The sequence below is a fragment of the Rhinatrema bivittatum genome, chromosome 3 (genome assembly GCF_901001135.1).
Source record: "Rhinatrema bivittatum chromosome 3, aRhiBiv1.1, whole genome shotgun sequence".
Classification (NCBI taxonomy): domain Eukaryota; kingdom Metazoa; phylum Chordata; class Amphibia; order Gymnophiona; family Rhinatrematidae; genus Rhinatrema; species Rhinatrema bivittatum.
In genome coordinates this window covers 481996340-482012371 of record NC_042617.1, presented here as the reverse complement: position 1 = coordinate 482012371, position 16032 = coordinate 481996340, and the positions used below count along the sequence as shown (strand labels likewise).

Below are 16032 nucleotides of genomic sequence, written 5' to 3'. Positions count from 1 at the left end.
GGTAATACTTCAGAAAAGAAAATAACCTTTTCTAGGTGTCCAATTCTCTTCCTTAGATTTTGTAAATCTTTCAGTACTTCAAGGATAACATTTCTAGCAAGATCATTGGTCCTCAGATGGATGACACTGATATCAGAGTCTCTACTTTCTTCTGCAATTGCACTGACTATCTGGTTGGTAGTTCTATTGGCTGAGCATTCTTGAAGTCATTTAACTATAGCGTCCCCATCAAAATGGTTTCTCAATTTGGTTCCTCTGATAAGTCACCCAGGAGAAGAAGCTTCCTCTTATGACATTTAATAATGTTTAAGGATTTCTTGGTGGGTACACCCCCCTTCATTTTCTCTTGCTGGAGCTTCTTTATTATCCAGTGCAAAAAAGTTTTTATGTAAGGGTAATAATGGGCACAGCTAGGTTAAACAAAAGGTTTGTACAAGTTCCTGGAAGAGAGCAATAATCTTATTAACCAAGTAGACTTAAGAAATAGCCTCTACTTATCCCTGCGTGATGGCAGCATGGGATTTATTTATTGTTTAGGATCTTGCCAGGATCTATTTATTGTATAGGAACTTGTGACCTGAATTGGCCACTGTTAGAACCAGGATACTAGGCTTGATGGACCCTCAGTATGACCTCTTATGGAAAATTCTTATGTTCTCACCCTTAAGTCAGGTACCTTTGTAGTAGTATCTCCTCTTTTGATTGAAAAATAGCCTTTTCTGGGAAAAAGTTTGGAATTGTTTGGAAGTCAGTGTATGCTTTGTCATTACTGCTGTCTGCAGCGGGGAGCAGTGATCTTCAGTCTTGGTTTGAAGGAGGTCTTCCCCAGTGCAAGGCCATTCAAGTAATTGCTCATTCACATCTTCCCAGAAGATAGAAGTTTGTAGCCAGGCCATGCTTCTGACTCTGATGGAGAGGGGAAATCCCTGGATGAGATATTGAAACTGTCACTTTTTAATCTGATGGATGCATACCACACTCACTTCCATCTGCGAGGAAGTTCTTAAATATATCCCACTTGTTTTTTGGGTAATGAGTATGTGAATATTTGCAACTACCTTAGGAGGGAATGCAAGTGTTGCACCATGAGAAACAAACAATGCTGAGATGTGGCCAGACAACATAGTGCTAAGGAAAACGTTTCTGGTAAATAGATCTAGGGTCTGCAGGTTTCTGCCTTGGGGGAAACTGAAGCATGTGACCTAGATCTTCTGGATCCTCTGTAAGGTTCTGCCACTATAAAATGGTGAGACAATTGTGGCTTTTCAAAGCCTGGAATAGGTTGTATCTATACTTTCCCACTCTTACTTACTGGAGAAATAGTGAGGACCATTTGCCAGGCCTGCATTTATGATATTTGAGTATTTGATAGATCAGAACACCCAAAGTTTTATTGGGAATATAAAGATATCTCAAACTCCAGCATCGGGTCTCTGAGTTCTGGTTTCCTTTGAACTTCTGTAGAAAGACCCCTGGACGATGGTTCCCAAACCTGTCCTGGGGGGACCTCCAGCCAGTCAAGTTTTCAGGATATCCACAATGAATATTAGAAGGGTGACCAAAATGGTAAAGGGAATGGAACAGCTCCCCTATGATGAAAGACTAAAGAGGTTAGGACTTTTCAGCTTGGAGAAGAGACGGCTGAGGGGGGATATGATAGATGTGTTTAAAATCATGAGAGGTCTAGAACGGGTAGATGTAAATCAGTTATTTAGTCTTTCAGATAATAGAAAGATTAGGGGGCACTTCATGAAGTTAGCATGTGGCACATTTAAAACTAATCGGAGAAAGTTCTTCTTCACTCAACGCACAATTAAACTCTGGAATTTGTTGCCAGAGGATGTGGTTAGTGCAGTTAGTATAGCTGTGTTTAAAAAAGGATTGGATAAATTCTTGGAGGAGAAGTCCATTACCTGCTATTAATTAAGTTGACTTAGAAAATAACCACTGCTATTACTAGCAACAGTAGCATGGAATAGACTTAGTTTTTGGGTACTTGCCAGGTTCTTTTGGCCTGGATTGGCCACTGTTGGAAACAGGATGCTGGGCTTGATGGACCCTTGGTCTGACCCAGTATGGCATGTTCTTATGTTCTTGTGAATATGCTTGAGATAGATTTACATACATTGCCAACATTACATGCAAATTTATCTCATACATATTCATTGTGGATATCCTGAAAACCCTAATGGTTTCCCAGGACAGGTTTGGGTACCACTGCCCTAGGACATCTTCCTGTTTGATGTTGGGAAGGAGAGGTTCTCTAGAGGTGATGATTCCATTATGGGTTGGTTGGTCTGCCAGGATTAACCTCCCTTTCTCATGTCCAGTTCAAAATCTGACACTTTACTTCATCTGTTTTAAATCAGGTCTTAAGACAGATTTCATAGTGCTATCACAGCTTGCCACAACCTGGATCAGGGTAAGGTGCTGTCTTCTCTGTCCGTGGTTAAACACTTCTTGAAACATCAGGGAATGGAACAATTCCCCTATGAAGATAGGCTAAAGAGGTTAGGACTCTTCAGCCTGAAGAAGAAATGGCTGAGAGGGAGATATGATATAGGTCTATACAATAATGAGTGGAATAGAACGAGTAAACGTTAATCAGTTGTTTAGTCTTTCGAAAAGTACAAAAACAGGGGACACACAATTGTTATTAACTAATACATTTAAAACTAATAAGAGAAAATATATTTTTACTCAATGCTTAATTAAGCTCTGGAATTTGTTGCCAAAGGATGTGGTGAAAGCTATTAATGTAGCTGCATTTAAAAAAGAAAAGATTTGGACAGGTTTCTGGAGGAAAAGTCCATTAACCATTATTAAGGTACAGTTTCTAAAATCCACTGCTTATTCTTGGGCTAAGCAGGCTGGAATCTCTTTACCCCTGGACATGGCAGGAAACAGGATATTGGGCTTGATGGACCTTCAGTCTGACCCAGTATGGCAAGTCTTATGATCTTTTGTCTGCCTCAATGAAACTTCTCTCCTCCCATCCCGTGAAGACATCCTTCATATCATAGGATCTCATTGTGGTTTTGACTTAACTATGCGACTGCCATTCAACTGTATTTCACTTCTGTAGCCCAAAGTATCTAAATTTGAATAGTAGTTTTCTTGATGGCAGTTCTTCCCTACCAGAAAAGTAAGTGAGCTCCAGGCATTGTATACACACCATATACAAAATTTTCAACAATAGAGTGGTACTTCATACTCATCTGGAGTTTTACCAAAGATAGTTTCATGGTTTTCCCAAGTCCTCACACACACAATACTGAGATAGCATTGCACATCTTGGACTTTAAAGGGCATTATCCTTTTACGTAAGCTGAACCAAAGATGACAGAAAATTTTCTGAACACATTGTCTCTTACAGACCTAGATTGCCAGTCATCAAATGCACCATTGCTAATTAAATCTCAGATTATAATTTTACTAGCGAAAACTACCCAGCATTGCTTGGGTTGTCTGGTTCATAACAGCCATAAATTTTAAAAAGGAGGCTTATCTTTATAGGGCCTTATCAAGGCTCATAATGTTGGAGCCATGGCCGCCTTGAGGGCTCACCTGGGGTCTGTTTCTGTTGACGGCATTTGCAGATCAACCACTTAAAAGCTCTGTGCTAACCTTTGCAAGCCACTATTTCCTAGTTGCTGACTCCTGAAGGGACACCCATATTGCCCAGTCAGTACTGTGAAACCTGTTTAAATAAATAACTTGGTGATGACTTCTTCCTGCAAACATGCATTCAGCGAATTTTTGGGAAAAGAATATGCATATCTTTGGAGTCCCCATAAGAATGATTTTCTTTCCTGCTTTTCCAGGGAGAAAATTATGTTGCTCACTTGTAACTGGTGTTTTCCATGGACAGCAGAACAAGTTAGTTACACATACCTTCCTACCATCCCCATGGCGTTATCAGCTTTCATTATATTATTTTATTAGTCGTTATATATGACTGGGGGGATCTCATACAGCCACAGCTCATGTGCAGCACACTGCACATGCTCAATAGGCACTTCCATCCTTGGTGCTGTCTGACATCACCCCCCACAAGTGTGACTAACTGGTCCTGCTATCCATGGAGAATACCATTTACAGGTAAGCAACTTACTTTTCTTGGCTTGAACATGGGGAACTATTTGTATTTAATGTGATTGTGAAAAGTGGGTTGTTTAGGTCCAGACATGCGAGAGGGTGAACGTCTTGGGTTATAATGAGTATTGCAGGATATGCACTAAAAATCCTTAATGCAAGCATTAGAGCAGGTTGTAGTTGAACTTTCGGAGGCTACAGAACTGGGTCCCAAATCCAGTGCTGACACCCCCAGACAGGTTTGGTTTTCAAGATACACACATTACATGTTAAAGAGAAACTGGTTCATAAACCAAATACATATTTTCGTTACCCTGAAAAAAATACCTGTTTTTAGATTCACTGGAATAGCTCATTGTATCACCATGCAGTTCTGTTAAATACTGCCTTATCGTTAGTGTCTCATTATATTTAGACTGTATATCAAAGTATTTCAACATAAATCTGAGTGACATCACAATACTTGATTTTTCCCAACCATTTTAATTCAAAATATTTAATGTTGTCTTTCTGTGATCACAGTGCTGTCTATGTAGCTCTAAGTTACCAAATAGTCTTTCTGCCACTTTTCTACCATTTTGTTCATTTTATCCCTCAATCTTTTGTTTTGTTTTGTTTTGTTTTTTAGGACCCAGTGTTGTCTTCCAGTCTGAAAGCACCTCAGAGACCCACTATCCAAGTTTGACTATAGCGTGGAGCAGGGTGGGCAGCCCTGGTCAAATATGTTCTGCACAATCAAATTTGCTTCGTTTAATGTTAAATTTACTTGAGGCCATTTTTTTATGTGATTTCTACTTTTAAATTTCCTGATAGACACGGGAAGGATAGTGGATCTTTGTGTGGCTTTCAGTGCTGTCTGTGTGGGTTTTGTAAATTATCTTTCTTTTCTTAATGTAATTAGCACTTGTAATCAGGTTCCAGCTTGCGTGGTGGGAGTCAAGACACACAAAGACCCACTATTTGCACTAGTTTGCTGAACTGTTGTGTATGTATGGGTTATATCGATTATTACAATTTTGTGAACAATTTGCAAATATTAACATTTGCTTGTTGATTTCTGCTTCGATATTTAATTTACTACTGCCACCACGAATTCTGTTAATTTGCCTCCTTGGTAATTATTAAACCCCACCCAAAAAAAAACTCTTGCATTCCCCTTTTCTGCTACAGCACGCTTGTTTGTCGACAAGTTTTCATTTTTTTATTCTGTCTGAATAGTCTGACTTACTTAGCCATGCATTTTGGAGATGTTCTGTACGAGGATTTGATCCGTGTCCACTCTCCTCTGTTACCTCTGTAAGGGGGATCCGTGTCCTGATGGAAATGTGGGGAAATAGTCTAGGTTTTGTTTAGTTTCCACAATAGTGTGGTCTGAGATTTGATGTCCAGATATAAAATGTTGACATCTGGACTGCTCTGTGGGAATCTTACACGCATTGGCACAGTCTGCCGCTATGATGTCGAATCCAATGACAAACTATTACCAACAGACAGGCAGATATATACACAGCAGTATTTTATTTATATGGCCCTGCAACAATTTAATATATTGGGTGCTTTAATATGGATATTTTGCAATATTTCTCTAGTGCCCACCCAAGATTAAACCGCTGATATTTACATTGTAGTTGCTGCCCTGCAGTCTTGTGAGCAATCCATCCAAACTCTTCAATAAAATCAAAGCACACAGTCACCTTAAGCCATTCCTTTTTATTTCTGTTCACAACTCTTGGAAAATGTATGTTGTAGAAGGGCCAAATTTAAAACCAGAGCATCCATAGGTAGTGGGGTTGGGCAGGGGGTTCCCCCTGGGTCTCCTAAATAATTGCAAGGCAGTGCCGAGAGGCTGCTCTCCAGAAATTGTTGGAGATAAGAGACCTCCTCCCCCCATCTCTGCTGCTGGTCCTGTTCAGTGGCCTGGCTCCGAGCACAGGGCTTGCACAAGCCCTCGCGTTGCAGTGCCCCCGCCACCTTGCCCAGGGTTCCAGGGTCACAGATAGTCTGTGCAGGAGGAGGGGACAGGACGCCAGTGGGCCTGTCAGCATGCAAGGGCTCATGCCACTGAAGATTCGTGATCAAGTTTGTGTTGCCGTAGGGTTGATACTCCTAGTGGACCTGGATGAAGGCACGACAGCAGGAGCTGTGTGTTGCCTATTCCTAAATCCAGGCCTGCGTTTTGGCAGTCCATCCATCCGATTCCAACAGTTCCTCATTTAAAGGACAAAAACATTAACTGCAATAACATTTTAAAAACAGTGCTCTCCGGTTTGTAAGCAAAAGAAAAGTGGTACAAGCAGCTGAAAAGCTTTACAGTTAATAACTAATGGAACTAAGAGTGTGTGTGTGTACAGCTATTGATATGTATATAACTTATGTGTATATGTTTGAATTTTGCAAGGTACTATTTGGAGAAGTATGAACTTTGCAACTAATTTAAAACCCATACTCCAAGCCTTTTTAATAGCCAATGTATAAAATGATTTCAGTTACTATACAGTATTTTTAGAGAACTATCTCTGTGCCACATATTGTTCATGCGCCCATATCAAGAGTTATGATGAGAATTTTATGCCAATTACATTTTGCTACAATCAAGGCAACACAATATTAATTCATACTGAATTAATAAAAAAAAAAAAGCACTATTAAATGCGTAAACATTTTAGAGTTCCACTTAAGTGTACAACATGTTCTTCTCTTGAAATTGGGAGTTTTCTTAAAATATGAATCCATTAGAAGTATACCAGCTGGCCAAGACCGTTTGTGTTGCTTCGAAAGAGAGACTTTCAATTGGTGTTAGAATTGGGGAAAGTAGTAGAGAACAAAAAGCTCCTGTACACTCTGCCCAGATTAAATCCAGCACAGTGACAAAAGCAACTCTAAAAATGGACTGGCACGGGGATCAACATTTTTCCCGATGCAAATGAGTCCAACGACTGAAATCTTTAACTGTCTGGGATTCGGGGTGGGAGGGCTAACCAGTGCTATGAACTATTAAAGTCTGTTTCAGAGTACCAAAGTTTTCACAGTATTAATACATTTCTTTATTTTGGTACTGTTTCTGTGGTGATGTTAATCCCAGACTTTTCAGGGAGCGGTGAGAAAAGTCTTAAAAAATAAGTTGTCCAATAATCAAAAGAAGAGCAAAGTGGTACATGTAATCAGAGTTTTGGATTGACATGTTATATGTGAAATACTCTGAATGTAATTAAAAATGCAGTTCACGAAAAATATTAAGAATGATATAACATTTAAAATTTGAACTGATGTATCTATTGGTGTGATCATGTTTACTTTAAACAGAATACTAGCTTGATAATTTTTAATGCAAATGGAAAATTGCAACCAAAATGGGTGAAAATGTTGCACATGTAATGTTGTATTTAAACAATGCTAAACAGCATGTCAGCAATGCTCATCTCAGAGATGATCCCACTAGCCTGCAAATTGTCTGTAGGCCTATGTGTGAAGCTGCTTCTAGCCCCAAAATATGTTTTGCCCATTCTCTCCCTCCCCCCCCCCCCCCCTTGGCTGTTGATCTTATTATGGCCTCATCAAAAAAATCCATTTCAAAATTGGCATCATTTCCGAGATCAAAATCAAAAGAAATAAATGTTTATGTGATTATAGAATTTTATAGCATTAGTTTTAAAGACAAAATATTTACATGGCTTAATTATTCATGGATGCCCAAGAACCTAAAATAGGCCATCTGTTAGAAGAGTTAACAGTAATGCAGCTAGTCTGCATTGGTGTGGCTGGGAATGTATCCTCAGATTATAGAATTGGCAGTGCTGACATATTGGTTTATGTTTTCATTGCTTTTCATGTACTAATGTTAGTACCTTCTTAAAAAAACAGCATTCTCATGATGGGTACTTTCCAATGTAAGAAGCTATTCTGCAGAAGACCGAGCCCCTCTGTAATGGTTTCTACACTTCGGTCTAAGGCCCCCAAAAGAACAACCTAGTTGCGTTATATATGAAAACCCAGGTGAAGTTAGGGGGACTATGGCTCGAACAAATTATGCACTGCTTCATGCACCTAGCACCCAGTTAATTCAGCCTGAGAGCCAGAGGCTCAAAGTAATACACATTCCATGGGATTTTTTTGTATTCTGTTTGCAGTTATTGCATGTTAATGAAAGAATTTTATGTTTGCATTGGAGATTTTGCCCATGTGATTGATTCTGCTGAATCCTGTAGCAAAGAAATAATCTGACATTGGATTTTGTCAGATAGACATCACTGCAAGTTCAAGCAGAAAAAGCAAATAAACATGGAAAAACTGTGATTGATAATTTGAAGAAAAAAAAAAAAGATCTGAAAGATTAAGTGGATGTTTGTCCATTCTAGAGTGAAAAGTCCCTCTTTCAGCCACATATTCTAAGTAGTGAGATGAGATCCTTGCACTCTCAGTTCTATAGAAAGAAAGTCATCAATAATCTATTCATGCTAGGCTCGTGTGTGTGTGTCTCATGGATGTCTAGTCTGTTCCTACCTTTTAGTCCTTTTCTACTTACAATTATTATTCTTTATAACAAGCTGAAAGACAAAAATATTTTGCTATGTACAGGAATTTTCATAATTTGAGTGCTGTAGTAAATACTGTCTAAGCATTCCTTGCTACATAGTACTTCAAATTCCTAAAATTAGGATTTCTTGTTAAAAGAGCACATTCGTTAGGCATTTGATGGCAACCATGAAGCAGAATTATTCTGACATCCTGTGACTGAAGTAGAAAAAAAACCCAAAATGAGTACTGATTCTTTCCCTTCTCTCTGCCATCTGACTCTTTCAGCCCTTCCTTCCATGTCCATCCGTCTTTTCCCGTTATTCTTCCCCCATCCTTCCCATCTCACTTCACTATTCCTTCTTCCGTCTTTCTCTCCTCCTCCTCCCCTTTCTCTGCCCTTGTTTTTCCTCCTTATCCATTCCCTTCCCCTCTCTTTCTTTTTTGTCATCTCCCAACCCTCCCTGACAACAGGAGAGAGGCGTCCTTGAACAGGCAATTCTTTCAAAAAGAAATGTAAACTGGCACTTACAAACCAATTTACTTTTCATTATTTTTATGTCTTGAAAAAGAGGAAAATATTAATGTTTTTTCAGTGTTAAAATATCTGTTGACCATTTTTTTAAACCGAATGTTATCTGGTGTTAAATATATAAGAAATGCCCCAGCAAAATTGAGGTGCATTTGACTCATTAAAAGAAAAAATGTACACAATCTACACATGCAAGGAGTAATATTTCAATCTAAAATAAATGTTGCTTATGGAATTTTAAACTTAAAAGTAGATTCGCCCCCCCCCCCCGCCCATGATTTCCCATCTCCTTGGTGTGTAGCAGTGTAGGAAGGGTGTTTTGGATTAATGCCAGCGGACACACAGTTATGCAACTGATCCATACACTTTGCGTAATGTGACGTGGCTGCATGAGAAACTGGAATCAGGTGCAGTAAGAGCCATCTAAGGTGTGACATGTTTGTCAGCGTGGACTGATCTAGGGAGCTCCTCAAAGAATCTCATCGATAACTTAGAGCCAGAAGTTCATGCGAGCAGACTTGTACTAGTACGGGCTGCTTTGGGGAATTGCACCTGCAACTGCTGAAGCTTCTCTCTTCTTCCATCAAAATTAGCTCTCGCTAGCAAAGGAAAAAGGAAAGGACAGAGCAGTGCTTAGCATTTTAAACTGTCCTGGGGACTGTTGCCTTAAGAGAGAGAGAGAGAGATTGTGCACTTGCACTCTTCACCATGGGATATTTTGAAGCACTGTTTTTGTGCGCGGCACCGTAAGCTTTCGTTTAAATCTATACCAGAGGTCTATGAAAGGAAAACCTGTATGTGCTTTTGCTCCTCTTTTGTTATCAACCAGTTTTTACATTTCTTGGCAATATTGTAAACACATTTTACTTCTATATTTTTACACATGCAATGAAAAGTAATAAAAGAAGGAAAATTTTGGGAAAAAAGAGCTTTTATCCTCTTCATGCACTTTTGAATGTATTTCTGTGCTTTAAGAGCATCTTTTCCTTGAGGTTGAACTTAGCTGTCATAAATAATGCTGCTATGATGCAATTAGTTGTTAGAAGCTGTTAATGTTTAAAGCTGCTTTAAAATCTTATTTTGATTTATGAAAGCTGCAACTTCCATAATGAGTTGGGTTAATTACTGAAGTTGTTTAGATTATGCAAATACAAAGTGCTTTTGGCATGAGGTAATTTAAGTCTCTTCATTTTAAATGATTGTTACATGTATCTATGCAAAGGTGTTAATTAAAGGGATACACACAAGCATCTGGCCCTGGAGTATGTTTCTTTGTGTGATGTTACAGTGTGTTCTGTTTCAGTAGCTGATGTGAAGATGATCGTATTCTTAGCAAAAGTAGAGAATGAGACTCTGTCTTCCATTAGATGTAGGTAATGGGTAGGAATCTGATTATATCGCAGAGTTCTCTCCTTTGAGATTCAATGCCATTGGCAACTTGGTTATTAACACCCAAGAAAATTTGCTTCAATAAAATCTTCTGTGGCTATGGTTTCCTTTCTGCCTATTGTAATCTATATTATTTTAGCCTATTGGAAGAGAGAAGATTTCAACAAAACAGCTGTCACTTTATGCAAATGTTCTCTTTGTATAAGATTGGCTGTAGCATGTAGAAAATATGGAGAAGATTGGATTTTACCATATGAAAAATTTCATTTAATTCTGTAGGATTTATTTTTAAATCTTTTTATTTCTAGAAGCTTTTTCTTAAAAGTGAGTTTAATATTCTTATTTTAGATACTTTTGCATGGGGGATGTTGGGGCTGGAATGTACTTGTGTTTTGTGCTATACGTTACTGAGATGTGTATGTATTTTGTCATCCATTTAGAATGGCTAGTCCATATAAATGGAATATAAATATTTTAAATAAATAAAAGAAATATCTAAAGGGAAATATGAGGCCCCAAAGCTAGTGCACAGTGGCACCTGTGTGTATGATAGTGATGGGAAATTATGCATATTCATCCAGAGTTCCCATTAGATCTTAGATTAATCAGGCCCATGCCTTATTATTTTTTATTAATTTTCATACCATTTGATTTTCTCACATACATGCAGGTGTGCTCCTCTTTTAGCTGTGAAGTTTGGTAATGCTGTTTTATTATTTTTGGATTTTTTTGTAGGTTGTGGTACCTACACACTGTAAGAATCCAAAGATGGTGATGTGCATGAGCTTTTGAGATCATGGAAGACTAAAAAGCATGTGTACTAATTCATTTTTGGATGTAGGTTCAACCAAAAATACCCAATTTTTTTCTACAACCAGTATGGCTACTAGAATGCTGCAGATATGCTTTTTGAATTTCAACTCTCAAATCAAATTTTATTTGTAACTTGCTTTTACTGAAAGCTCAAAGCAGAGAACAATATACACATATAAATTCAAGCAAAAAAACAACCAACAGTAAAATCGACTCAGTATATAAAAGCAAAACAGTCTATAATACAAAATAAGATTTCATAATATAATTAGAAAAATATTTAAAAAATGTACAAAATCCAAAAAGTACTCTGGGAGCTATGATTTATAAAACAATGAGGATATCAAAGATAAAAAGTAACATGCAATCTGTTCCGAAAAACCTGTTTGAATAGCCATGTTTTCACCTGTCTGCATCACATAAATGTAACGAAACACCTTTGGAAGGCCGATCCGAAGAGATGTGCCAGTGCATAAAAATGACCCCCAGCTAGTCCCAGACGGTCTTATCTCAACTGGAAAAGGTGTCACCAAACAATTTTCCCCACCAATTAAAGTACATGGGAGGGAACATAAAGACAGACAGATATGTATTTATTTATTTATTTTTATATACCGACATTCAACACATGTTATCACATTGGTTTACATGGAACGTGTTGAGTTAACTGGGAGAACATAACAGGGGGAGAATAAATTAACAAACAAATAAAGATTAACTTTGAGAGGGGGGTTTCTCTTATGAACATTTAGGTACATAGAAACTTAACATTCTGGGATAATTGTAGTTTCAGTGAAACATGGCTAAATATGATTTTTTACCTTATTGGAGAGGGTTTAGATAGACAGAACTAAGAATAAAGTGAAAAGCATAATGTTCCATTAATTTTTTTTTTTAACAAAGCAACAAATATTTGTCACCCCCTCAGCCTGACTACAATCAACATTGAAATGCAATTGTAAGGCCTACCTTGATAAAAAAAAAAAAAAAAGAAAAATTGAAAAAAGAGAGAGAGAATATGTTTTCAACTTTTGTTCAGCACCATCTTGTTGCTATTGGTACACTCTTAAGTGAAAAGTGTAATGCTTAAATAGTGCCTTTAGCTAAGCTTGTCACCTCCCCTACTATGATGCAAAGCATACTTTGTGCCTGCATGCTTAAGAGATGAAGCTGAGCCATGCATCATGGCAAGGTAATGTTTTCCCATTATGTAAATAGTGTTTACCGGTTCTAGGTACATTCTTGTGCTTGCCAGTTTTCTCTGTCATGTACATAAAGGAGACAGAAGAGTAAACAACTTTTAGTTTGACTAGAATGATACAAATGTTTTGTATAGTGGTAGATGAAGACAGCGATGAAATGTTTCACAAAGGATTAAAACCCGTGGCTAATCCTCTGATCCTGAAGGAGAGAGAGTCGCTCAGGCAGCTGTCAGAACTGAAGAGAGTCGCTGAAAATTCGACGGATCTCGAGGGCTTTGTGGCAAGTTTGAATAGTTGTAAGGAAATATAAGTTATTTGGAATCCTAGATAACAGATTGTATAATGTTTTTTTATTCTGTGTGTGTGTGTGTTGGCATAGAGGGCCTCACAAGTAAATGATCACAGGAGCTCCAGCTTTTAGAGCTGATATAATTGGTCTTGACTTGAAAGGTATTCAGCCTTCTCATTCTTGGTTGCTTTGTTTTTAGCAAGAAGTATGTATTAATGATGCCGCGCTGTTAGACATATTAGTGGGGCTCTAAGATTCTTCTCATTGTAAGAATAGTCTTGAATATATTTTGGCTTTCAGCAGCAAAAGATGGTTTATTAAAGGTTGTGGTTATTAAAAATGATTAAAATTGCTGACATTTTGGCAGATATCTCTTAAGTCCCATTGACAAATTTGGCTTTGCTGGTTAGAAAGTCGTCGTTTTTATCCTAAGTTCAAGGCACAGCTGCTTAAATCAGATCCTTAGATATGTCTCTGTGTGTCCTCTATTTGAATTTCTAAATGGCTGGACCTAACTCTCCAAGCTTTGTGTGTAGGGTAGGCCCTTGGGAGAACATGGGATTTTCCTAGTTTTCAAAGTTGATAAATTATTTTGGAAAGGGGGCATAGGAGGGGGACAGAGTTAGCAATTTTCCCACATGACTTGCATGGGGGTGGGGGGTTGACCCGGGTATCTAGAATGTCACACTTTCTACTGATTAATTTTAAGGTCTTTGCCAATTGTCTTGTGTCATTTTTATAGTGAAGTGAGATTTAGCATTTCTGTCTAAGATATTTGTGAGAAGGAGATCTTTTTTATTTAAAGATAATTTAAGATCACTTTTCCATGAAATTTGAGATTTTCCGGTATTTTTAAATCCTACACTTTTATAGTTTTGCCATTTTTTATTCAGAATAATTCTGTTTTAGAGGTTATATTAGAATGTTTTCTGCATTACTTTTGATGATATGAAGCTTACTATACTTTTTTTTATCACCTTAGCTTGAATAGGTTTTCTATTTATTTTTGAGTATTGAATTTACAAAGAGTTGAGAGAAGTCACGATGTGAAGAGCAAATGTTTCAGAAGGAATGCAGAAAGCACCGTATAGAATTACTCTTGGTACTAGGAGTTGTGTTTTGCTTGTTTATTTTGTGACTCTCCTGGAGCACTTGTTAGTATAATAAATGTAATAAATGAAATGACCTGACTTGAGATTATGGGGGTTTTTGAAACAAAGTTTTTGGCAGGCTCACAATGCAGCTTCCAGCTTTTGCTGATGGCCACATCCCTAAACATTTTTCCCTAAAATATGCAATCAGTCCGATACAGTAAAGCGCAGCCGCGGTTACCCTGCTTCTAACCCGCTTTGTACCCACAATTTGGCCGCGTAAGTCCAACCCGCGATTCACTATCCCTTTTAACCCATCCTTATCGCTTCTTGAAATCAACGGGTAATCCTTTCCGCCCGCTGCATGTATATGATATGTAAATGATCGGACTAGCTATTCCCTCCGATCCAGTAACGTGCGCCCCGATTATCGCCTTTTTAACCTGCAGTTTTACCGCGTGTTTAACCTGCTAATTTACCGCCTACCCTTACCCCTGCATTAGAGTGGAGCGTCAGGCAAGCCCCAGCAGAGAGAGACTAAATTTCACGGGCAAACTTTCCTGTGAGGCTTCAGCGGATCGGGCACTCCCCATGCGAGGTTTCCAGCAGCCCCCGCCGGCGAAGGTGCATGAGCGCATGCAAATGATTGCTTCACTGCCTGACCCCTCACCCCCCGGGACAAGACCTTTAGAGGAGCCAGGATCGGGCAAACTTTCCCCCAGCCCCCGCTCACCTGCCCTGGCCATGTCCATGGGTGCCGGTCTCCCGGGCGGGCGGGCGCGCTGGCAGCTCCGGAGCAGCCCCAGTCCTCTCTCCCCTCCTCCCGAGCGGCTTCAGCAGCAGCCCGGGGCGGATCGGGGGCTCCCCATGCAAGGCGCGGCTTCCAGCAGCCCTCGCCAGCGAAGGTGCATGAGCGCACGCCGTGACCTGAGCGCCCGGCTGGACGTCCGAGGTCACGGCGGGCGCTCATGGCAGCGAAGGTGCATGAACGCACGCCGTGACCAGAGCGCCCGGCTGGATGTCCGAGGTCACGGCGTGCGCTCATGCACGTACAGGCGAGCGTTCATGCACCTTCGCCGGCAAGGGCTGCTGGAAGCCGCGCCTCGCATGGGGAGCGCCCGATCCACCCCGGGCTGCTGCTGAAGCCGCACGGGAGGAGGGGAGAGAGGACTGGGGCTGCTCCGGAGCTGCCAGCGCGCCCGCCCGCCCGGGAGACCGGCACCCATGGACATGGCCAGGGCAGGTGAGCGGGGGCTGGGGGAAAGTTTGCCCGATCCTGGCTCCTCTAAAGGTCTTGTCCCGGGGGGTGAGGGGGTCAGGCAGTGAAGCAATCATTTGCACAGGACAACAAAACAAACTGCACCAGCCCTTCTCCTGTATCCACTTCCTGGTACCTGTCATTTCAAATGTCATTTGAAATGACAGGTACCAGCGCACCCAGGATACTGTATAGGCGCTGTATAGCGCTCTATACAGTAAAATGGATTGCGCTTCATTGACTCTTCATGGACGCGCTTTGGACGCGGCTTGCATTTGCATGCCATTTAAATACTGTATCGAGCGGTATGTGATCCGGACTGTGCGTGCGGCAAACGAGGGTGCGCCCGACACTACCACACTCTTTCTTCCGCGTCCTTACTGTATCGGCCTGACGGTTAGCTGCTACCTTTATGTCCAGTGGTCTGAAAATGTGTTAGCAGCCACATTTAAGAAACACTGGATTAGACATTGATGTGATTACCCTAATGAAGGTGTGTCCAGTGTTTCAATGAATATATGTAATCGATTGAAAAGACTAAACAATTTGCATTGGTTGTTAGAAAATGGAATGAAGTTGCTTGGTACTATTTTGATTTGTAGTGGTCTGTCTGTGATGAGCAAAGTCCATTGGAATGCTGCTGTTAAATTCATTTATTTATTTATTTATTTTATTTATTTAGTTTTTTAGTTTCAAAGCCATTCCCACACTGCATGCAGGTAAACATAGTTCCACAACACACATGCTTTTACCTGCAATGTAGGGAAGGCATTCCCAGGGCAGGGGAGAAAATGGCCATGGTTCTGTATTTTCAAAATTATGTTGTGGTTAGAGAAGGTATCTGCAGGAAA

General features: G+C 39.8%; 1 protein-coding gene across 4 annotated transcripts in view; it reads left to right on the top strand.

Moving 5' to 3' along the window:
• Window positions 1-16032, top strand: part of ITSN2 (intersectin 2) — a 337690-nt gene that overhangs the window by 256834 nt on the left and 64824 nt on the right. The window contains exon 30 of one of the 4 annotated variants that reach the window (XM_029596040.1): window positions 4724-10386. The exons of the other annotated variants lie outside the window; for them this stretch is intronic. Coding sequence (XP_029451900.1) covers window positions 4724-4725 — 2 coding nt within the window. The 3' untranslated portion in view covers window positions 4726-10386. Of the gene's footprint in view, window positions 1-4723; window positions 10387-16032 lie in introns of those variants that run through there. 4 annotated transcript variants of the gene reach the window in all.